We start from the raw sequence: 27,742 nt of genomic DNA on the forward strand, positions 1-27,742 counted from the left end.
ACCCCCATTCACACACCCCCACTCACACACCCTCACTCACACACCCTCACTCACACACCCTCACTCACACACCCTCACTCACTCACACACACTCACACACCCTCACTCACACACCCTCACTCACTCACCCTCACTCACACACACCACTCACACAGCTCACTCACACACCCTCACTCACTCACCCTCACTCACACACTCTCACTCACACACCCTCACTCACACACCCTCACTCACACAGCCTCACTCACACACCCTCACTCACACACCCTCACTCACACACCCTCACTCACACACTCTCATTCACACACCCTCACTCACTCACACACCCTCACTCACACACGCTCACTCACACACCCTCACTCACTCACACACCCTCACTCACACACTCTCACTCACACACCCTCACTCACTCACACTCACTCACACACCCTCACTCACACACCCTCACTCACACAGCTCACTCACACACCCTCACTCACACCCTCACTCACACACTCTCACTCACACACTCTCACTCACACACCCTCACTCACACACCCTCACTCACACACCCTCACTCACACACCCTCACTCACACCCCCTCACTCACACACCCTCACTCACACATCCTCACTCACACACCCTCACTCACACACCCTCACTCACATACCCTCACTCACACAGCTCACTCACACACTCTCACTCACTCACCCTCACTCACACAGCCTCTCTCACACACCCTCACTCACACACCCTCACTCACACACCCTCACTCACACATCCTCACTCACACACCCTCACTCACACACCCTCACTCACACACCCTCACTCACACACCCTCAGCCACACACCCTCACTCAATCACCCTCACTCACACACCCTCACTCACACACCCTCACTCACACCCTCACTCACACACCCTCACTCACACACCCTCACTCACACACCCTCACTCACACACCCTCACTCACACACCCTCACTCACACACCCTCACCCACACACCCTCACTCACTCACTCACCCTCACTCACTCACCCTCACTCACACACCCTCACTCACACAGCTCACTCACACACCCTCACTCACACACCCTCACTCACACACCCTCACACACACACCCTCATACACCCTCACTCACACAGCTCACTCACACACCCTCACTCACTCACATACCCTCACTCACAACCTCACTCACACACCCTCACTCACACACCCTCACACACACACCCTCACTCACGCACCCTCACTCACGCACCCTCACTCACACACCCTCACTCACACACCCTCACTCACACACCCTCACACACACACCCTCACTCACACACTCTCACTCACACAGCTCACTCACACACCCTCACTCACACACCCTCACTCACACACCCTCACTCACACACCCTCACTCACACACCCTCACTCACACACCCTCACTCACTCACGCACCCTCACTCACTCACGCACCCTCACTCACACACTGTCACTCACACACCCTCACTCACGCACCCTCACTCACGCACCCTCACTCACGCACCCTCACTCACACACCGTCACTCACACACCCTCACTCACACACCCTCACACACACACCCTCACTCACACACCCTCACTCACACAGCTCACTCACACACCCTCACTCACACACCCTCACTCACACACTCTCACTCACACACCCTCACTCACACACCCTCACTCACTCACCCACACTCTCACACCCTCACTCACACACTCACTCACACACCCTCACTCACACACCCTCACTCACACCCTCACTCACTCACACACCCTCACTCACTCACACACCCTCACTCACACACCCTCATTCACACACCCTCACTCACACACCCTCACTCACACACCCTCATTCACGCACCCTCACTCACACAGACTCACTCACACACCCTCACTCACGCACCCTCACTCACGCACCCTCACTCACGCACCCTCACTCACGCACCCTCACTCACGCACCCTCGCTCACGCACCCTCGCTCACGCACCCTCACTCACACACCCTCACTCACATACCCTCACACACACACCCTCACTCACACAGCTCACTCACACAGCTCACTCACACACCCTCACTCACACACCCTCACTCACACACCCTCACTCATACACCCTCACTCACACACCCTCACTCACTCACACACCCTCACTCACTCACACACCCTCACTCACTCACACACCCTCACTCACACACTCTCACTCACACACCCTCACTCACACTCACTCACTCACTCACACACCCTCACTCACACACCCTCACTCACACACCCTCACTCACACACCCTCACTCACACACCCTCACTCACACACCCTCACTCACTCACACACACTCACACACCCTCACTCACACACCCTCACTCACACACCCTCACTCACTCACCCTCACTCACACACCCTCACTCACACACCCTCACTCACACAACCTCACTCACACACACCCACTCTCATAGATCTCACTCACACACCCTCACTCACTCACCCTCACTCACACACCCTCACTCACACACCCTCACTCACACACCCTCACTCACACCCTCACACACACACCCTCACTCACACACCCTCACTCACTCACACACCCTCACTCACACACCCTCACTCACACACCCTCATTCACACACCCTCACTCACACCCTCACTCACACACCCTCACTCACACCCTCACTCACACACCCTCACTCACACACCCTCACTCACTCACACACCCTCACTCACACACCCTCACTCACACACCCTCATTCACACACATTCATTCACACACCCTCACTCACACACCCTCATTCACACACCCTCACTCACACACCCTCACTCACACACCCTTATTCACACACCCTCACTCACACAGACTCACTCACACACCCTCACTCACACACCCTCACTCACACACCCTCACTCACACACACCCTCTCACACACACCCTCATTCACACACCCTCACTCACACACCCTCACTCACACACACCCTCTCACACACACCCTCATTCACACACCCTCACTCACACACCCTCACTCACACACTCACTCACACACTCTCACTCACACACCCTCACTCACACACCCTCACTCACACACCCTCACTCACACACCCTCACTCACACACCCTCACTCACACACCCTCACTCACACACCCTCACTCACACACCCTCACACACACACCCTCACACAGCTCACTCACACACCCTCACTCACACACCCTCACACGCACACCCTCACTCACACACCCTCACTCACACACCGTCACGCACACACCCTCACTCACACACCCTCACTCACACCCTCACTCACACACCCTCACTCACACACCCTCACTCAGACACCCTCACTCACACACCCTCACTCACGCACCCTCACTCATGCACCCTCACTCACGCACCCTCACTCACACACCCTCACTCACACACCCTCACTCACACACCCTCACTCACACACCCTCACACACACACCCTCACTCACAAGCCTCACTCACACACCTCACTCACACACCCTCACTCACACACCCTCACTCACACACCCTCATTCACACACCCTCACTCACACACCCTCACTCACACACCCTCACTCACACACCCTCACTCACACACCCTCATTCACACACCCTCACTCACAGACTCACTCACACACCCTCTCACACACACCCTCTCACACACACCCTCATTCACACACCCTCTCACACACCCTCTCACACACCCTCACTCACACACCCTCACTCACACACTCTCACTCACACACTCTCACTCACACACCCTCACTCGCACACCCTCACTCACACACTCTCACTCACACACCCTCACTCACACACCCTCACTCACTCACCCAGACTCTCACACCCTCACTCACACACTCACTCACACACCCTCACTCACACACCCTCACTCACACCCTCACTCACTCACACACCCTCACTCACTCACACACCCTCACTCACACACCCTCATTCACACACCCTCACTCACACACCCTCACTCACACACCCTCATTCACGCACCCTCACTCACACAGACTCACTCACACACCCTCAATCACGCACCCTCACTCACGCACCCTCACTCACGCACCCTCACTCACGCACCCTTACTCACGCACCCTCACTCACGCACCCTCGCTCACGCACCCTCACTCACACACCCTCACTCACACACCCTCACTCACACACCCTCACACACACACCCTCACTCACACAGCTCACTCACACACCCTCACTCACACACCCTCACTCACACACCCTCACTCACACACCCTCACTCACTCACACACCCTCACTCACTCACACACCCTCACTCACTCACACACCCTCACTCACTCACACACCCTCACTCACACACTCTCACTCACACACTCTCACTCACACACCCTCACTCACACACCCTCACTCACACACCCTCACTCACACACCCTCACTCACACACCCTCACTCACACACCCTCACTCACTCACACACACTCACACACCCTCACTCACACACCCTCACTCACACACCCTCACTCACTCACCCTCACTCACACACCCTCACTCACACACCCTCACTCACACAACCTCACTCACACACACCCACTCTCATAGATCTCACTCACACACCCTCACTCACTCACCCACACTCACACCCTCACTCACACACCCTCACTCACACACCCTCACTCACACACCCTCACTCACACCCTCACTCACACACCCTCACTCACACACCGTCACTCACTCACACACCCTCACTCACACACCCTCACTCACACACCCTCATTCACACACCCTCACTCACACCCTCCCTCACACACCCTCACTCACACCCTCACTCACACACCCTCACTCACACACCCTCACTCACTCACACACCCTCACTCACACACCCTCACTCACACACCCTCATTCACACACATTCATTCACACACCCTCACTCACACACCCTCATTCACACACCCTCACTCACACACCCTCACTCACACACCCTTATTCACACACCCTCACTCACACAGACTCACTCACACACCCTCACTCACACACCCTCACTCACACACACCCTCTCACACACACCCTCATTCACACACCCTCACTCACACACCCTCACTCACACACCCTCTCACACACCCTCACTCACACACCCTCACTCTCACACTCTCACTCACACACTCTCACTCACACACCCTCACTCACACACCCTCACTCACACACCCTCACTCACACACCCTCACACACCCTCACTCACGCAGCTCACTCACACACCCTCACTCACACACCCTCACACACACACCCTCACTCACACACCCTCACTCACACACCGTCACGCACACACCCTCACTCACACACCCTCACTCACACCCTCACTCACACACCCTCACTCACACACCCTCACTCAGACACCCTCACTCACACACCCTCACTCACGCACCCTCACTCATGCACCCTCACTCACACACCCTCACTCACACACCCTCACTCACACACCCTCACTCACACACCCTCACTCACACACCCTCACTCACACACCCTCACACACACACCCTCACTCACAACCCTCACTCACACACCTCACTCACACACCCTCACTCACACACCCTCACTCACACACCCTCACTCATACACCCTCACTCACACACCCTCACTCACACACCCTCACTCACACACCCTCACTCACACACCCTCACTCACACACCCTCACTCACTCACACACCCTCACTCACACACTCTCACTCACACACCCTCCCTCACACACCCTCACTCACACACTCTCACTCACACGCTCTCACTCACACCCCCTCACTCACACACCCTCACTCACACACTCACACTCACACACCCTCACTCACACACCATGACTCACACAGCTCACTCACACAGCTCACTCACACACCCTCACTCACACACCCTCACTCACACCCCCATTCACACACCCCCACTCACACACCCTCACTCACACACCCTCACTCACACACCCTCACTCACACACCCTCACTCACTCACACACACTCACACACCCTCACTCACACACCCTCACTCACTCACCCTCACTCACACACACCACTCACACAGCTCACTCACACACCCTCACTCACTCACCCTCACTCACACACTCTCACTCACACACCCTCACTCACACACCCTCACTCACACAGCCTCACTCACACACCCTCACTCACACACCCTCACTCACACACCCTCACTCACACACTCTCATTCACACACCCTCACTCACTCACACACCCTCACTCACACACGCTCACTCACACACCCTCACTCACTCACACACCCTCACTCACACACTCTCACTCACACACCCTCACTCACACACACTCACTCACACACCCTCACTCACACACCCTCACTCACACAGCTCACTCACACACCCTCACTCACACCCTCACTCACACACTCTCACTCACACACTCTCACTCACACACCCTCACTCACACACCCTCACTCACACACCCTCACTCACACACCCTCACTCACACCCCCTCACTCACACACCCTCACTCACACATCCTCACTCACACACCCTCACTCACACACCCTCACTCACATACCCTCACTCACACAGCTCACTCACACACTCTCACTCACTCACCCTCACTCACACAGCCTCTCTCACACACCCTCACTCACACACCCTCACTCACACACCCTCACTCACACATCCTCACTCACACACCCTCACTCACACACCCTCACTCACACACCCTCACTCACACACCCTCAGCCACACACCCTCACTCAATCACCCTCACTCACACACCCTCACTCACACACCCTCACTCACACCCTCACTCACACACCCTCACTCACACACCCTCACTCACACACCCTCACTCACACACCCTCACTCACACACCCTCACTCACACACCCTCACCCACACACCCTCACTCACTCACTCACCCTCACTCACTCACCCTCACTCACACACCCTCACTCACACAGCTCACTCACACACCCTCACTCACACACCCTCACTCACACACCCTCACACACACACCCTCATACACCCTCACTCACACAGCTCACTCACACACCCTCACTCACTCACATACCCTCACTCACAACCTCACTCACACACCCTCACTCACACACCCTCACACACACACCCTCACTCACGCACCCTCACTCACGCACCCTCACTCACACACCCTCACTCACACACCCTCACTCACACACCCTCACACACACACCCTCACTCACACACTCTCACTCACACAGCTCACTCACACACCCTCACTCACACACCCTCACTCACACACCCTCACTCACACACCCTCACTCACACACCCTCACTCACACACCCTCACTCACACACCCTCACTCACTCACGCACCCTCACTCACACACTGTCACTCACACACCCTCACTCACGCACCCTCACTCACGCACCCTCACTCACGCACCCTCACTCACACACCGTCACTCACACACCCTCACTCACACACCCTCACACACACACCCTCACTCACACACCCTCACTCACACAGCTCACTCACACACCCTCACTCACACACCCTCACTCACACACTCTCACTCACACACCCTCACTCACACACCCTCACTCACTCACCCACACTCTCACACCCTCACTCACACACTCACTCACACACCCTCACTCACACACCCTCACTCACACCCTCACTCACTCACACACCCTCACTCACTCACACACCCTCACTCACACACCCTCATTCACACACCCTCACTCACACACCCTCACTCACACACCCTCATTCACGCACCCTCACTCACACAGACTCACTCACACACCCTCACTCACGCACCCTCACTCACGCACCCTCACTCACGCACCCTCACTCACGCACCCTCACTCACGCACCCTCGCTCACGCACCCTCGCTCACGCACCCTCACTCACACACCCTCACTCACACACCCTCACACACACACCCTCACACACACACCCTCACTCACACAGCTCACTCACACAGCTCACTCACACACCCTCACTCACACACCCTCACTCACACACCCTCACTCATACACCCTCACTCACACACCCTCACTCACTCACACACCCTCACTCACTCACACACCCTCACTCACTCACACACCCTCACTCACACACTCTCACTCACACACCCTCACTCACACTCACTCACTCACTCACACACCCTCACTCACACACCCTCACTCACACACCCTCACTCACACACCCTCACTCACACACCCTCACTCACTCACACACACTCACACACCCTCACTCACACACCCTCACTCACACACCCTCACTCACTCACCCTCACTCACACACCCTCACTCACACACCCTCACTCACACAACCTCACTCACACACACCCACTCTCATAGATCTCACTCACACACCCTCACTCACTCACCCTCACTCACACACCCTCACTCACACACCCTCACTCACACACCCTCACTCACACCCTCACTCACACACCCTCACTCACACACCCTCACTCACTCACACACCCTCACTCACACACCCTCACTCACACACCCTCATTCACACACCCTCACTCACACCCTCACTCACACACCCTCACTCACACCCTCACTCACACACCCTCACTCACACACCCTCACTCACTCACACACCCTCACTCACACACCCTCACTCACACACCCTCATTCACACACATTCATTCACACACCCTCACTCACACACCCTCATTCACACACCCTCACTCACACACCCTCACTCACACACCCTTATTCACACACCCTCACTCACACAGACTCACTCACACACCCTCACTCACACACCCTCACTCACACACCCTCACTCACACACACCCTCTCACACACACCCTCATTCACACACCCTCACTCACACACCCTCACTCACACACTCACTCACACACTCTCACTCACACACCCTCACTCACACACCCTCACTCACACACCCTCACTCACACACCCTCACTCACACACCCTCACTCACACACCCTCACTCACACACCCTCACTCACACACCCTCACTCACACACCCTCACACAGCTCACTCACACACCCTCACTCACACACCCTCACACGCACACCCTCACTCACACACCCTCACTCACACACCGTCACGCACACACCCTCACTCACACACCCTCACTCACACCCTCACTCACACACCCTCACTCACACACCCTCACTCAGACACCCTCACTCACACACCCTCACTCACGCACCCTCACTCATGCACCCTCACTCACGCACCCTCACTCACACACCCTCACTCACACACCCTCACTCACACACCCTCACTCACACACCCTCACACACACACCCTCACTCACAAGCCTCACTCACACACCTCACTCACACACCCTCACTCACACACCCTCACTCACACACCCTCACTCATACACCCTCACTCACACACCCTCACTCACACACCCTCACTCACACACCCTCACTCACACACCCTCACTCACACACCCTCACTCACACACCCTCACTCACACACCCTCACTCACTCACACACCCTCACTCACTCACACGCCCTCACTCACACACTCTCACTCACACACCCTCCCTCACACACCCTCACTCACACACTCTCACTCACACGCTCTCACTCACACCCCCTCACTCACACACCCTCACTCACACACTCACACTCACACACCCTCACTCACACACCCTCACTCACACAGCTCACTCACACAGCTCACTCACACACCCTCACTCACACACCCTCACTCACACCCCCACTCACACACCCCCACTCACACACCCTCACTCACACACCCTCACTCACACACCCTCACTCACACACCCTCACTCACTCACACACACTCATACACCCTCACTCACACACCCTCACTCACTCACCCTCACTCACACACACCACTCACACAGCTCACTCACACACCCTCACTCACTCACCCTCACTCACACACTCTCACTCACACACCCTCACTCACACACCCTCACTCACACAGCCTCACTCACACACCCTCACTCACACACCCTCACTCACACACCCTCACTCACACACCCTCACTCACTCACACACCCTCACTCACTCACACACCCTCACTCACAAACGCTCACTCACACACCCTCACTCACTCACACACCCTGACTCACACACTCTCACTCACACACCCTCACTCACACACCCTCCCTCACACACCCTCACTCACACACTCTCACTCACACGCTCTCACTCACACCCCCTCACTCACACACCCTCACTCACACACTCACACTCACACACCCTCACTCACACACCCTCACTCACACAGCTCACTCACACAGCTCACTCACACACCCTCACTCACACACCCTCACTCACACCCCCACTCACACACCCCCACTCACACACCCTCACTCACACACCCTCACTCACACACCCTCACTCACACACCCTCACTCACTCACACACACTCATACACCCTCACTCACACACCCTCACTCACTCACCCTCACTCACACACACCACTCACACAGCTCACTCACACACCCTCACTCACTCACCCTCACTCACACACTCTCACTCACACACCCTCACTCACACACCCTCACTCACACAGCCTCACTCACACACCCTCACTCACACACCCTCACTCACACACCCTCACTCACACACTCTCATTCACACACCCTCACTCACTCACACACCCTCACTCACAAACGCTCACTCACACACCCTCACTCACTCACACACCCTCACTCACACACTCTCACTCACACACCCTCACTCACACACACTCACTCACACACCCTCACTCACACACCCTCACTCACACAGCTCACTCACACACCCTCACTCACACCCTCACTCACACACTCTCACTCACACACTCTCACTCACACACCCTCACTCACACACCCTCACTCACACACCCTCACTCACACCCCCTCACTCACACACCCTCACTCACACATCCTCACTCACACACCCTCACTCACACACCCTCACTCACATACCCTCACTCACACAGCTCACTCACACACTCTCACTCACTCACCCTCACTCACACAGCCTCTCTCACACACCCTCACTCACACACCCTCACTCACACACCCTCACTCACACATCCTCACTCACACACCCTCACTCACACACCCTCACTCACACACCCTCAGCCACACACCCTCACTCAATCACCCTCACTCACACACCCTCACTCACACACCCTCACTCACACCCTCACTCACACACCCTCACTCACACACCCTCACTCACACACCCTCACTCACACACCCTCACTCACACACCCTCACCCACACACCCTCACTCACTCACTCACCCTCACTCACTCACTCACCCTCACTCACTCACCCTCACTCACACACCCTCACTCACACAGCTCACTCACACACCCTCACTCACACACCCTCACTCACACACCCTCACTCACACACCCTCACACACACACCCTCATACACCCTCACTCACACAGCTCACTCACACACCCTCACTCACTCACATACCCTCACTCACAACCTCACTCACACACCCTCACTCACACACCCTCACACACACACCCTCACTCACACAGCTCACTCACACACCCTCACTCACTCACACACCCTCACTCACACACCCTCACTCACACACACTCACTCACACACCCTCACTCACATACCCTCACTCACACACCCTCACTCACATAACCTCACTCACACAGCTCACTCACACACCCTCACTCACACACCCTCACTCACACACCTTCACTCACACACCCTCACTCACACACCCTCACTCACACACCCTCACTCACACACCCTCACTCACACACCCTCACTCACACACCCTCACTCACACACCCTCACTCACTCAACCTCACTCACACACCCACACTCACACACCCTCACTCACAGACCCTCACTCACACACCCTCACTCACACACTCTCACTCACACACCCTCACTCACACACCCTCTCACACAGCCTCACTCACACACCCTCACTCACTCACCCTCACTCACACAGCTCACTCACACACCCTCACACACACACCCTACTCACACATCCTCACTCACACCCCCTCACTCACTCACACCCCCTCACTCACTCACACACCCTCACTCACACACCCTCACTCACACACCCTCACTCACACACCCTCACTCACACACCCTCACTCACACACACCCTCACTCACACACACCCTCACTCACACACACCCTCACTCACACACCCTCACTCACACACCCTCACTCACACACCCTCACTCACACACCCTCACTCTCACACCCTCACTCACACACCCTCACTCACACACCCTCACTCACATAACCTCACTCACACACCCTCACTCACACACCCTCTCACACACACTCACTCACACACACTCACTCACGCACCCTCACTCACGCACCCTCACTCACACACCCTCACTCACACACCCTCACTCACTCCCTCACTCACACACCCTCACTCACGCACCCTCACTCACACACCCTCACTCACACACCCTCACTCACACCCTCACTCACACACCCTCTCACACACACCCTCACTCACACACACCCTCACTCACACACCCTCACTCACACACCCTCTCACACACCCTCACTCACTCACCCTCACTCACACACCCTCACTCACGCACCCTCACTCACACACCCTCACTCACACACCCTCACTCACACCCTCACTCACACACCCTCTCACACACACCCTCACTCACACACCCTCTCACACACCCTCACTCACACACCCTCTCACACACCCTCACTCACACACCCTCACTCACTCACCCTCACTCACACACCCTCACTCACACACCCTCACTCACACACTCTCACTCACCTTTTTTCAGCACCGCGCACTCACCAACTCTAACTCATGAAACCTAAATCACACATCCTCACTCACTCCTCCACTGTCAGCAAAGTGCATTCACCCTCTCTAACACATCAACCTCACTCACATATGCTCACTCACCCTTTCGCACACACAAACTCACACACCCTCACTCACTCACACACCCTCACTCACTCACACACCCTCACTCACTCACCCACACTCACTCTCCTACCCTCACTCAGTTACTCACTCACCCACATTCACTCTCCTACCCTCACTCAGTTACTGACTCCCCCACACTCACTTTCCTACCCTCACTCAGTCACTCACACACCCTCACTCACTCACCCACACTCACTCTCCTACCCTCACTCAGTTACTGACTCACCCACAGTCACTCTCCTACCCTTACTCAGTTAATCACTCACCCGCACTCACTCTCCTACCCTCACTCAGTCACTCACACACCCTCACTCACTCACCCACACTCACTCTCCTACCCTCACTCAGTTACTGACTCACCCACAGTCACTCTCCTACCCTCACTCAGTTAATCACTCACCCGCACTCACTCTCCTACCCTCACTCAGTCACTCACTCACCCACACTCACTCTCCTACCCTCACTCAGTTACTCACTCACCCGCACTCATTCTCCTACCCGCACTCAGTTACTCACTGACCCACACTCACTCTCCTACCCTCACTCAGTTACTCACTCACCCACACTCACTCTCCTACCCTCACTCAGTTACTCACTCACCCACACTCACTCTCCTACCCTCACTCAGTTACTCACTCACCCACACTCACTCTCCTACCCTCACTCAGTTACTCACTCACCTGCACTCACTCTCCTACCCTCACTCAGTTACTCACTCACCCACACTCACTCTCCTACCCTCACTCAGTTACTCACTCACCCACACTCACTCTCCTACCCTCACTCAGTTACTCACTCACCCACACTCATTCTCCTACCCTCACTCAGTTACTCATTCAGCCACACTCACTCTCCTACCCTCACTCAGTTACTCACTCACCCACACTCACTCTCCTACACTCACTCAGTTACTCATCCGCACTCACTCTCCTACCCTCACTCAGTTACTCACTCACCCGCACTCACTCTCCTACCCTCACTCAGTTACTCACTCACCCACACTCACTCTCCTACCCTCACTCAGTTACTCACTGACCTGCACTCAGTCTCCTACCCTCACTCAGTTACTCACTCGCCCACACTCACTCTCCTACCCTCCCTCAGTTACGCACTCGCCCACCTCATTCTCCTACCCTCACTCAGTTACTGACTCACCCGCACTCACTCTCCTACCCTCACTCAGTTACTCACTCACCCGCACTCACTCTCCTACCCTCACTCAGTTGCTCACTCACCCACACTCGCTCTCCTACCCTCACTCAGTTACTCACTCACCCACACTCACTCTCCTACCCTCACTCAGTTACTCACTCACCCGCACTCACTCTCCTACCCTCGCTCAGTTACTCACTCACCCACACTGACTCTCCTACCCTCACTCAGTTACTCACTCACCCACACTCACTCTCCTACCCTCACTCAGTTACTCACTCACCCGCACTCACTCTCCTACCCTCACTCAGTTACTCACTCCCCCACACTCACCCTCCTACCCTCACTCAGTTACTCACTCACCCACACTCACTCTCCTACCCTCACTCAGTTACTCACTCACCCGCTCTCACTCTCCTACCCTCACTCAGTTACTCACTCACCCGCACTCACTCTACTACCCTCACTCAGTTACTCACTCCCCTGCACTCACTCTCCTACCCTCACTCAGTTACTCATCCGCACTCACTCTCCTACCCTCACTCAGTTACTCACTCACCCGCACTCACTCTCCTACCCTCACTCAGTTACTCACACGCACTCACTCTACTACCCTCACTCAGTTACTCACTCACCCACACTCACTCTCCTACCCTCACTCAGTTACTCATCCGCACTCACTCTCCTACCCTCACTCAGTTACTCACTCACCCGCAATCGCTCTCCTACCCTCACTCAGTTACTCACTCACCTGCACTCACTCTCCTACCCTCACTCAGTTACTCACTCACCCGCACTCATTCTCCTACCCTCACTCAGTTACTCACTCACCCGCACTCACTCTCCTACCCTCACTCAGTTACTCACTTACCCGCACTCACTCTTCTACCCTCACTCAGTTACTCACTCACCCGCACTCACTCTTCGACCCTCACTCAGTTACTGACTCACTCGCACACACTCTCCTACCCTCACTCAGTTACTCACTCACCCGCATTCACTCTCCTACCCTCACTCAGTTACTCACTCACCCGCACTCACTCTCCGACCCTCACTCACTTACTCACTCACCCTCACTCACTCTCCTACCCTCACTCAGTTACTCACTCACCCACACTCACTCTCCTAGCCTCACTCAGTTACTCACTCGCCCACACTCACTCTCCTACCCTCACTCAGTTGCTCACTCACCCACACTCACTCTCCTACCCTCACTCAGTTACTCACTCACCCACACTCACTCTCCTCCCCTCACTCAGTTCCTCACTCACCCGCACTCACTCTCCTACCCACACTCAGTTACTCACTCACCCATACTCACTCTCCTACCCTCACTCAGTTACTCACTCACCCACACTCACTCTCCTACCGTCACTCAGTTACTCACCCACACTCACTCTCCTACTCTCACTCAGTTACTCACCCGCACTCACTCTCCTACCCTCACTCAGTTACTCACTCAACCGCACTCACTCTCCTAGCCTCACTCAGTTACTCACTCACCCGCACTCACTCTCCTATCCTCACTCAGTTACTCACTCACCCACACTCACTCTCCTATCGTCACTCAGTTACTCACTCACCCACACTCACTCTCCTACCCTCACTCAGTTACTCACTCCCCCGCTCTCACTCTCCTACCCTCACTCAGTTACTCACTCACCCACACTCACTCTCCTACCGTCACTCAGTTACTCACCCACACTCACTCTCCTACTCTCACTCAGTTACTCACCCGCACTCACTCTCCTACCCTCACTCAGTTACTCACTCAACCGCACTCACTCTCCTAGCCTCACTCAGTTACTCACTCACCCGCACTCACTCTCCTATCCTCACTCAGTTACTCACTCACCCACACTCACTCTCCTATCGTCACTCAGTTACTCACTCACCCACACTCACTCTCCTACCCTCACTCAGTTACTCACTCCCCCGCTCTCACTCTCCTACCCTCACTCAGTTACTCACTCACCCACACTCACTCTCCTACCCTCACTCAGTTACTCACTCACCCACACTCACTCTCCTACCCTCACTTTGTTACTCACTCACCCGCACTCACTCTCCTATCCTCACTCAGTTACTCACTCACCCACACTCACTCTCCTATCGTCACTCAGTTACTCACTCACCCACACTCACTCTCCTACCCTCACTCAGTTACTCACTCACCCGCACTCACTCTCCTACCCTCACTCAGTTACTCACTCACCCACACTCACTCTCCTACCCTCACTCAGTTACTCACTCATCCACACTCACTCTCCTACCCTCACTCAGTTACTCACTCACCCGCACTCACTCTCCTATCCTCACTCAGTTACTCACTCACCCACACTCACTCTCCTAGCCTCACTCAGTTACTCACTCACCCGCACTCACTCTCCTATCCTCACTCAGTTACTCACTCACCCACACTCACTCTCCTACCCTCACTCAGTTACTCACTCATCCACTCTCAATCACGGTCAGGATTCGGTAAGTGAGTGTCTGCAACGAGAGAGGAAGAGAGAATTGGAGCGTGGCGCCCCAATGTGGCTCCATGACACGGGAGTGGCGGGAGCCGCTGGAAAGCGATGGATCTGGGAGAAAGACCAACGAGGCAGGGAACAGGCAGAGTTGGGGCGAAGCACAAAGATCCGGGGGAAACGGTAGAGATGCAGTGGAACGCACAGAAAGCCGTACAGAAGAACAGAGTTGGAAGAAAGGGGAGAGAGCAAGGAATGTGCAGCGAGCCTTGGAAGGTGCAGGAAACCGGGGGAAGTGCAGAGAGCCGATGGAAGCCGTAGATATCCGGAGGAAAGTCCATGGGGTGGACAATAAGTGATTAGAATCGGGGTGAGGGGCAGAGTGATGGCGAAAAGTGCAAAGAGCTCGCAGAAAGCGCCGGGAACAGGGAAAAACCTCAAGGAACCGGGAAAAGTGCAGAGCACGTGAACACAGAGAGCCGGAGGAAAGCGCAGAGTTGAGGGAAAGCGCAGAGATGCGAAGGAAAACAAAACAAACCATGAAAAATGGCATAAATCTGACAGAAAGCGAAGGGAGCAGGCGAATGGTGCAGAGACCAGCGGGAACCGCAGAGAGATGGGGGACGCACAGAGAGCGCGGGGCGGGTGCGGAGGGATTGCAGACAGTCCGGTCTCAATGACAGGCGGAATGCCGAGTTAACACCATAATCAGCACAGCCAGGAGCTTATTGAATGGGGGAGAAGAGTCGACGGGCCGAATGGCCGCCTCCTGCTGTTAATGTGCATGATCCTAAAATTAGTGAAAGTTATTATTACTCAAATTTACAGTTTTATTGAAATTACGTGAGTGTGCATTCCGAAGGCAATTTTGAAGCAAAGCTTTGGGCGTGGTTGGCAGTGAGGTGGAGAGAGGAGGGGGCATCAGGCAGCTTGAAAACAGGGAATTTCCCAAACTGCAATGATAGAAATAAAGAGACAATTTCTTTATAATCCCTATTATTGTCACAAGTTGGCTTACATTAACACTGCAATAAAGTTACTGAGAAAAAACCCCAGTCGCCAAATTCTGGCGCCCGTTCGGGTACACTGAGAACTCAGAATGTCCAATCCAGCTACCCAGCACATCTTTGGACTGTGGGAGGAAACCGGAGCACCCGGAGGAAACCCACGCAGACACGTGCCATCTCCGCACAGGCAGTGACCCAGCTGGGAATTGAAGCTGGGATCCAGGCGCTGTGAAGCAACAGTGCCAACACTGTGCCGACCATCGCGAAGTGCTGTTAACTGTGAAATACACAGCTCAGATAGCTGGATTGTGACGTACACAGCTCAGTGAGCTGGATTGTGACGTACACAGCTCTGTTAGCTGGATTGTGACATCGACAGCTCAGTTAGCTGGATTGTGACGTACACAGCTCAGTTAGCTGGATTGTGACGTACACAGCTCTGTTAGCTGGATTGTGACATCGACAGCTCAGTTAGCTGGATTGTGACGTACACAGCTCAGTGAGCTGGATTGTGACGTACACAGCTCAGTTAGCTGGATTGTGACATCGACAGCTCAGTTCGCTGGATTGTGACGTACGCAGCTCAGTGAGCTGGATTGTGACGTACACAGCTCAGTTAGCTGGATTGTGACATCGACAGCTCAGTTAGCTGGATTGTGACGTACACAGCTCAGTTAGCTGGATTGTGATGTACACAGCTCAGTTAGCTGGATTGTGATGTACACAGCTCAGTTAGCTGGATTGTGACGTACACAGCTCAGTTAGCTGGATTGTGACGTACACAGCTCAGTTAGCTGGATTGTGACGTCCACAGCTCAGTTAGCTGGATTGTGACGTCCACAGCTCAGTTAGCTGGATTGTGACGTACACAGCTCAGCTAGCTGGATTGTGACGTAGACAGCTCAGTTAGCTGGATTGTGACATCGACAGCTCAGATAGCTGGATTGTGACGTACACAGCTCAGTGAGCTGGATTGTGACGTACACAGCTCAGTTAGCTGGATTGTGACGTACACAGCTCAGTGAGCTGGATTGTGACGTACACGGCTCAGTTAGCTGGATTGTGATGTACACAGCTCAGTTAGCTGGATTGTGACGTACACAGCTCAGTTAGCTGGATTGTGACGTACACAGCTCAGTTAGCTGGATTGTGACATCGACAGCTCAGATAGCTGGATTGTGACGTACACGGCTCAGTTAGCTGGATTGTGATGTACACAGCTCAGTTAGCTGGATTGTGACGTTCACAGCTCAGTTAGCTGGATTGTGACGTACACAGCTCAGTTAGCTGGATTGTGACATCGACAGCTCAGATAGCTGGATTGTGACGTACACAGCTCAGTTAGCTGGATTGTGACATCGACAGCTCAGATAGCTGGATTGTGACGTCCACAGCTCAGTTAGCTGGATTGTGACGTACACAGCTCAGTGAGCTGGATTGTGACGTACACAGCTCAGTTAGCTGGATTGTGACGTACTCAGCTCAGATAGCTGCATTGTGATGTACACAGCTCAGTTAGCTGGATTGTGACGTACACAGCTCAGTTAGCTGGATTGTGACGTACACAGCTCAGATAGCTGCATTGTGATGTACACAGCTCAGTTAGCTGGATTGTGACGTACACAGCTCAGTTAGCTGGATTGTGACGTACACAGCTCAGTTAGCTGGATTGTGACATCGACAGCTCAGATAGCTGGATTGTGACGTACACAGCTCAGTTAGCTGGATTGTGACATCGACAGCTCAGATAGCTGGATTGTGACGTACACAGCTCAGTTAGCTGGATTGTGACGTACACAGCTCAGATAGCTGCATTGTGATGTACACAGCTCAGTTAGCTGGATTGTGACGTACACAGCTCAGTTAGCTGGATTGTGACGTACACAGCTCAGTGAGCTGGATTGTGACGTTCACAGCTCAGTTAGCTGGATTGTGACGTACACAGCTCAGATAGCTGGATTGTGACGTACACAGCTCAGTTAGCTGGATTGTGACGTACACAGCTCAGTTAGCTGGACTGTGACGTACACAGCTCAGTTAGCTGGATTGTGACGTACACAGCTCAGTTAGCTGGATTGTGACGTACACAGCTCAGATAGCTGCATTGTGATGTACACAGCTCAGTTAGCTGGATTGTGACGTCCACAGCTCAGTTAGCTGGATTGTGACGTACACAGCTCAGTTAGCTGGATTGTGACGTACACAGCTCAGTTAGCTGGATTGTGACGGACACAGCTCAGTGAGCTGGATTGTGACGTTCACAGCTCAGTTAGCTGGATTGTGACGTACACAGCTCAGTTAGCTGGATTGTGACATCGACAGCTCAGATAGCTGGATTGTGACGTACACAGCTCAGTTAGCTGGATTGTGACGTACACAGCTCAGATAGCTGCATTGTGATGTACACAGCTCAGTTAGCTGGATTGTGACGTCCACAGCTCAGATCGCTGGATTGTGACGTACACAGCTCAGTGAGCTGGATTGTGACGTTTGCAGCTCAGATAGCTGCATTGTGATGGACACAGCTCAGTTAGCTGGATTGTGACGTACACAGCTCAGTTAGCTGGATTGTGACGTACACAGCTCAGTTAGCTGGATTGTGACGTACACAGCTCAGTTAGCTGGATTGTGACGTACACAGCTCAGTGAGCTGGATTGTGACGTTCACAGCTCAGTTAGCTGGATTGTGTCGTACACAGCTCAGTTAGCTGGATTGTGACATCGACAGCTCGGATAGCTGGATTGTGACGTACACAGCTCAGTTAGCTGGATTGTGACATCGATAGCTCAGATATCTGGATTGTGACGTACACAGCTCAGTTAGCTGGATTGTGACGTACACAGCTCAGTTAGCTGGATTGTGACGTACACAGCTCAGTTCGCTGGATTGTGACGTTCACAGCTCAGTTAGCTGGACTGTGACGTACACAGCTCAGTTAGCTGGATTGTGACGTACACAGCTCAGTTAGCTGGATTGTGACGTACACAGCTCAGATAGCTGCATTGTGATGTACACAGCTCAGTTCGCTGGATTGTGACGTACACAGCTCAGTTAGCTGGATTGTGACGTACACAGCTCAGTTAGCTGGATTGTGACGTACACAGCTCAGTTAGCTGGATTGTGACGTACACAGCTCAGTTAGCTGGATTGTGACGTACACAGCTCAGTGAGCTGGATTGTGACGTTCACAGCTCAGTTAGCTGGATTGTGTCGTACACAGCTCAGTTAGCTGGATTGTGACGTACACAGCTCAGTGAGCTGGATTGTGACGTTCACAGCTCAGTTAGCTGGATTGTGACATCGACAGCTCGGATAGCTGGATTGTGACGTACACAGCTCAGTTAGCTGGATTGTGACATCGATAGCTCAGATATCTGGATTGTGACGTACACAGCTCAGTTAGCTGGATTGTGACGTACACAGCTCAGTTAGCTGGATTGTGACGTACACAGCTCAGTTCGCTGGATTGTGACGTTCACAGCTCAGTTAGCTGGACTGTGACGTACACAGCTCAGTTAGCTGGATTGTGACGTACACAGCTCAGTTAGCTGGATTGTGACGTACACAGCTCAGATAGCTGCATTGTGATGTACACAGCTCAGTTAGCTGGATTGTGACGTCCACAGCTCAGTTAGCTGGATTGTGACGTACACAGCTCAGTTAGCTGGATTGTGACGTACACAGCTCAGTTAGCTGGATTGTGACGTACACAGCTCAGTGAGCTGGATTGTGACGTTCACAGCTCAGTTAGCTGGATTGTGTCGTACACAGCTCAGTAAGCTGGATTGTGACATCGACAGCTCGGATAGCTGGATTGTGACGTACACAGCTCAGTTAGCTGGATTGTGACATCGACAGCTCAGATATCTGGATTGTGACGTACACAGCTCAGTTAGCTGGATTGTGACGTACACAGCTCAGTTAGCTGGATTGTGACGTACACAGCTCAGTTCGCTGGATTGTGACGTACACAGCTCAGTTAGCTGGATTGTGACGTACACAGCTCAGATAGCTGGATTGTGACGTACACAGCTCAGATAGCTGCATTGTGATGTGCACAGCTCAGTTAGCTGGATTGTGACGTCCACAGCTCAGTTAGCTGGATTGTGACGTACACAGCTCAGTTAGCTGGATTGTGACGTACACAGCTCAGTTAGCTGGATTGTGACGTACACAGCTCAGTTAGCTGGATTGTGACGTACACAGCTCAGATAGCTGCATTGTGATGTACACAGCTCAGTTAGCTGGATTGTGACGTCCACAGCTCAGTTAGCTGGATTGTGACGTACACAGCTCAGTGAGCTGGATGGCTGGTTTGTGATGAAGAGCGATCCTAACAGCGTGAGTTCAATTGCTGCACCGGCTGAGGTTATTCATAAAGACCCCCATTCTCAACCTTGCCCCTCGCCTGAGGTGTGGTGACCCTCAGGTTAAATCACCACCAGTCAGCTCTCAGAAGGAAAGGGCAGTCTCCGGGACTATGACGACATTTCTATTTTATTTTACATGGTGGCTGAAATAATGGGGGAAACTCTCTGCTCCTCTCCTTCAATCCAATGACAGTTACACCATTCAGGCGGCATCAAATGTTATTTTTTGTCTGTGTTAGAAACGGAGAAAGGGATGCGAGTTTCTAATGAGGGGGCAAAGAGATGGTGATTCTCAAATCATAGAACTAATAGACGCTGAAATATGGATGTAACAGTTAATGAGAAAATGTTAGGATAAATGTATCGTCACATTTTGATGTGCTTGGTAACTTATAGATCACAAATAACAGAGTCTAACTTGTTGATCGGGCCATTCTCTCCCAGCAACACCGTCTCCGCCCACTCTCTACAGCCTGGTCTCCTCCTGTCAGCAACACAACAGCGACAACTCCGTGACCTTCGGTTGTTTGGCGATGGACTACTCCCCAGAAATCACCAGCCTTACCTGGAAGAAAGATGGGCAGCTGATCACCACTGGAGTTAAGAAATACCCGTCAGTAAGAAACAAGAAGGGAGCCTACACCCTGAGCAGCCAGTTAACCATCAACGAATCAGAGGGAGCATGCAGCAACATCAGCTGTGAGGTTCGACACAGCGGCTCAGACAAGAGCATTGGAATGAAATGTAAGTGTTGTGGAATCTGTGAGAAACAGACGCTTTGATTGCTTTATTTACATCTTTGGTCATAACACATTTATGGTTCTCTGCATAGTTCTGATTCCTGCGAGAAATAGTGACCACAGAGAAACTGTTCAAATATAATTAGTCATGTTATTCGTTACAACATCTTCTTCAAGAAATGTCTAACTTGTGTTTCTTGAAGGCCCTCCACCTGTCAACACACCAAATGTTCTCCTCACCGTGAGTTCCAATGAAGAAATCTCAAGCAAGAAATTTGCAACCATGGTCTGTTCAATCAACGATTTCCAGCCAAAGTCAATGACGGTGAAGTGGCTGAAGAATGGACAACCCATGGGTTCAGGATTTGTCACCTCGCCCCCCTGTGAAGTGAATGGGAACTTCTCGGCGAGCAGTCGGCTGATAGTCTCCGCTGGGGAATGGTTCAGCAAAGCGGTCTATACCTGCCAGGTCACTCATCAAGGAGTCACCCAAAGTCAAAACATCACCGCGTCTGGTAAGAGACACAAACAGAGGAAACAATAAATCTGCACTCTGAAGTTAATCCAAATCAGGAATTTATTGAAGTTAGTACAAAGCACAGAACAACTTCTAATTTACTGCCATGCAGTTTGTGTTTCATTCTGATGTAAGAGCTGCATGAGGGTTGCTTATCATTCACGATTTTATGAATATAGAAATAAATGTATCCCTATAATTTGAAGTCATTTAGTGAGTGAGGTGAATGAATGAAATGAAAATCTCTTATTGTCACAAGTAGGCTTCAAATGAAGTTACTGTGAAAAGCCCCTAGTCGCCACATTCCGGCGCCTGTTCGGGGAGGCTGGTATGGGAATTGGACCCGCGCTGGTGGCCTGCCTTGGTCTGCTCTAAAAGCCAGCGATTTAGCCCTGTGCTAAACCAGCCCCTGGTGGACTTGATACCAGCTTTATCCTGAGACAGCTGATTATATTTGAGAGTCAGTGGGTGTCTCAAACACTTAACTGATAACAGCTCCGGGGGAAAGTGTTGGTAAGTTCATCCAACCTATTTATGGATCAGCCTCCAGTACTTCGTTCCTGAGATCAGGAATGGAATATTTGTATTGGGAATGCTGAAATATTGATTCGTTAGAATGATATCGGGGCTGACTGTATTTCACAATGAGAATAGTTTTCACAAACCAAACTGATTTTCCATTGCGTAAAGAAGATTAAAGGCAGTCTTTAGAGGTTGATGTTTCGAAGTTGATTATTTAGAGGTTGATGTTTCGAAGTTGATATATTCCCATTTAGAGTTCAGGCTGAATACTGCTGTCCTGATTCTGAAGACCAAACTTAGGTTGATTTCCACTTTTTTCATTCACAGATCCTTCCCTTTGCACTGATGCCTCAGTAACAATACTGCCACCACAAATAGAACAGGTCTTATTGGAGGCGACCGTAACCTTAACCTGCGTCATTTCGAATGCTCCTTATGGAGTCAGTGTGTCCTGGAGTGAAGCGAAGAAGCCGCTGAAATCAGAGATTGCCGAGCAGCCTGGGGCAGATGCTGAGAGTGTGGTCAACAAATTAAACATCTCCACACAAGCCTGGCTGAGTGGGGCTGTGTTTGATTGTGTGGCGAGCCATCAGGACCTGCCAACTCCTTTAAGAATTTCAATCCACAAAAAAATAGGTGAGCGGTGAGACTGAAGCAATAAGTGAGTCATTGTGTCTATTTCTAGTGTCAGTGCAGCGGTCAGTAGTTAGTATTCAGTGTATTTATGGTCCATTCTGATTGGTAATTCCACTAACTAAATACTCTGGGCGTTTAGAGTTTAAGGGGGAAATTGATATGCAGATGAATGAACAATGAAACCCAACAGTGATATTGGGTTTAGATGGAGCGAGACCATAGACCACAAGACTTAGGAGCAGACGTAGGCCATTGGGCCCATCAACACCGGTCCAGCCGGCAGTGAGGTCATGACTGATCTGATGTGATAACCTTCAATTCCTCTTTCCCGACTTATCCCCATATCTCTTGATGCGTTCACTGATTTAAAATATGTCTCCCTCAACCTTGAACATGCTGAACAACCCAGAATCTACAGCCCCCTGCGTTAAATAATTCCACAGCTTCACTCCCCTCTGAGAGAGGAAATTCCACCTCATCTCTGTGTTAAATCGGTGAACCCTTACATTGTGATCCTGCGCTCTGGTCCTAGACGCTCCCACAAGGGAAAACAACCACTCAGCGTCTATCCTAAGGAGCTCCCTGAGAATCTTTCATGTCTCGATTAGGTCGCCTTCATTCCTCTAAACTCCAATAAGTACAACCCAGCCTACTTAACCTCTCCCCATAAGAAAATCCCTCCATACTCGCGATCAACCTCGTGATCCTTCTCTGGACTGCCTTCAAAACCAATCTGCCTTCCTTAGATAAGGGCACCAAAACGATTCAAAGTATACCAGGTGTAGACTAACTAGTGCCTTGTATAGTTTTAGCCAGACTTCCCCATGTTTATATTCTATTCCCTTTGAAATAAATGTCAACATTCAATTTGTCTCCATATTACCTGCAGAACTTGCTTTATGTGGTTTCTGCACGAGGACCCCCAATTCCCCAGTTACTTCAGCTTTCTCCATCTAAATAATATTCCGTTATGTTCCTCCTCTACCAAATGTATAACCTCACATTCTCTGTCCCTCTGTGGATTTTCTGTAATCCTCACCACTTGCCTTTCTACCAATTTTTTGTCATCTGCAAACGTGGGAATAGAACATTCATTTATTAAACACAGTTTTGAAATTCATGTATATTACTCCTCCTGGCTCCCCTCTCTCTCGCCTTCTCGTTATCACCTCAAATAAGGGCAATAAATTTGTCAGGCATGATTTACCCTTCAAGAGGCCGCGCTGACTCTGTTGATTATATTGTGTATTTCTAAATGCTCAGCTATTGGATCCGTTATAATCGACTCGAACCGTTTCCCACTGACAGATGTTAAGGTCACTGGCCTATAGTTTCCTGTTTTTGACTCCCTCCCTTTTGAATAAGGGAGTTACATTGGCAGTTTCCCAATCCTCGAGGGATAAGGTGGGAGGAGCCTGGTGTGGAGCTTATACACCAGCACAGAACAGGTGGGCCGAATGGCCTGTTTCCCTGCTGTACACTTTCTGAAACTTTCGAATCCAATATCCATAAATTCTCAGGGCAAAGGATTGTGTCCACCTCAGCTCCGAGCTGGGAAACCGGACAGATCCCAAACTGGGAAATGGAAACCGTTAAAATCCAACACAAAACACATTTCTCTCACATCTGACCTGCGTTTCCATTGCCTCCAGAATTCCCCATTTTATTGACATTTATTGTACATTTTCTGCAGATCCCAATCCGCGGGAACCGTCCGTCTCTGTCCTCCTGCCCTCGGCTGAAGACGTCTCCGCTCAGAGATTCGTCTCCCTCAGCTGCTTAGTGAGAGGTTTCTCCCCCCGAGAGATCTTCGTCAAGTGGACCGTCAATGACAAGCCGGTGAATCCCGGGAACTACAAGAACACCGAGGTGATGGCGGAGAACGGCAATAACTCCTTCTTCATGTACAGCCTGTTATCCATTGCAGCGGAGGAGTGGGCCAGCGGCGCTTCTTACTCCTGTGTGGTGGGACATGAAGCCATCCCCTTGAAGATCATCAACAGAACGGTTGATAAATCCAGCGGTAAACCGAGTTTTGTGAACATTTCCCTCGCTCTGATGGACACCGTTAATTCATGTCAATGAGAATCTATCAATTGCATTTCGAACTAAATTAAAAATAATAAAGTTTTTTTTCCTCTAATTGTGATTTAATTGCACAGCCGCTTAATTAATGGAGCTTCCACTTTGCTGATATTAGATCTGTTCAATGAGACCCGGATTTCTACAGGTCTCGGCTCCAAGTCTGATACAACCAGTGCTCCCATCTCAAATACACCCTGGGTTAGAGACAGAGTAAAACTCATTAATTCCAGGATTCAACAAAATATTGACTTTCCTCCCGCTGAGAAGAAATCTGTCAATTTCCCATTTCAGACAAACAAACCCATCACATTTAAATCTCGGTGTTCCTGCTTCTCCCATTATCCATCCGTTTAAATATGATGTCAGATACAAGTTGCTGCATCACCCCCAGTGGGAACTGAATTGAGGGTCACACAGAAACATGGACCAACAATCCTCCATCAAAGAGAGGGGAAAGGGAAATTGTTACTCCACTGTACCCCACTTCCCCAACAGAGAGAGGGGAGGGGAATTAGTTAACTCACTGTCTCCCACTTCCCCAACGAAGAGAGGGGAGGGGCATTAGTTAATCCTTGTACCCCCACTTCCCCAATAAAGAGCGAGGGGGAGGGGTATTAGTTAACCTACTGTCACCCACTTCCCCAACGAAGAGAGGGGAGGGGCATTAGTTAATCCACCGTTCCCCCACTTCCCCAACAAAGAGAAGGTGGGGGCTTTAGGTAACACACTGTACTCCCACTTCCCCAACAAAGAGAATGTGGGGGCAAAGAACAAATAACAAAGAAATGTACAGCACAGGAACAGGCCCTTCGGCCCTCCAAGCCCGTGCCGACCATGCTGCCCGACTAAACTACAATCTTCTACACTTCCTGGGTCCGTATCCTTCTATTCCCACCCTATTCATATATTTGTCAAGATGCCCCTTAAATGTCCCTATCGTCCCTGCTTCCACTACCTCCTCCGGTAGCGAGTTCCAGGCACGCACTACCCTCTGCGTAAAAAACTTGCCTTGTACATCTACTCTAAACCTTGTTCCTCTCACCTTAAACCTATGCCCCCTAGTAATTAGAACATAGAACATAGAACAATACAGCGCAGTACAGGCCCTTCGGCCCACGATGTTGCACCGAAACAAAAGCCATCTAACCGACACTATACCATTATCATCCATATGTTCATCCAATAAACTTTTAAATGCCCTCAATGTTGGCGAGTTCACTACTGTAGCAGGTAGGGCATTCCACGGCCTCACTACTCTTTGCGTAAAGAACCTACCCCTGACCTCTGTCCTATATCTATTACCCCTCAGTCTAAGACTATGTCCCCTCGTGCTAGCCATTTCCATCCGCGGGAGAAGGCTCTCACTGTCCACCCTATCTATCCCTCTGA

General features: G+C 52.1%; 1 protein-coding gene and 1 gene segment (V, D, J or C); both read left to right on the top strand.

Moving 5' to 3' along the window:
* LOC140421381 (Ig heavy chain C region-like) overlaps positions 1-26,411 on the top strand; it is a 53,348-nt gene extending 26,937 nt beyond the window's left edge. The window contains 4 exon segments of the C gene segment in view: positions 22,298-22,597; positions 22,797-23,108; positions 23,960-24,268; positions 25,962-26,411. Coding sequence covers positions 22,298-22,597; positions 22,797-23,108; positions 23,960-24,268; positions 25,962-26,353 — 1,313 coding nt within the window.
* The window catches only part of LOC140421380 (uncharacterized), a 456,825-nt gene that overhangs the window by 147,954 nt on the left and 281,129 nt on the right, over positions 1-27,742 (top strand). The window lies entirely within an intron of this gene.

This window comes from Scyliorhinus torazame, chromosome 5 (genome assembly GCF_047496885.1).
Source record: "Scyliorhinus torazame isolate Kashiwa2021f chromosome 5, sScyTor2.1, whole genome shotgun sequence".
NCBI classification, from domain to species: domain Eukaryota; kingdom Metazoa; phylum Chordata; class Chondrichthyes; order Carcharhiniformes; family Scyliorhinidae; genus Scyliorhinus; species Scyliorhinus torazame.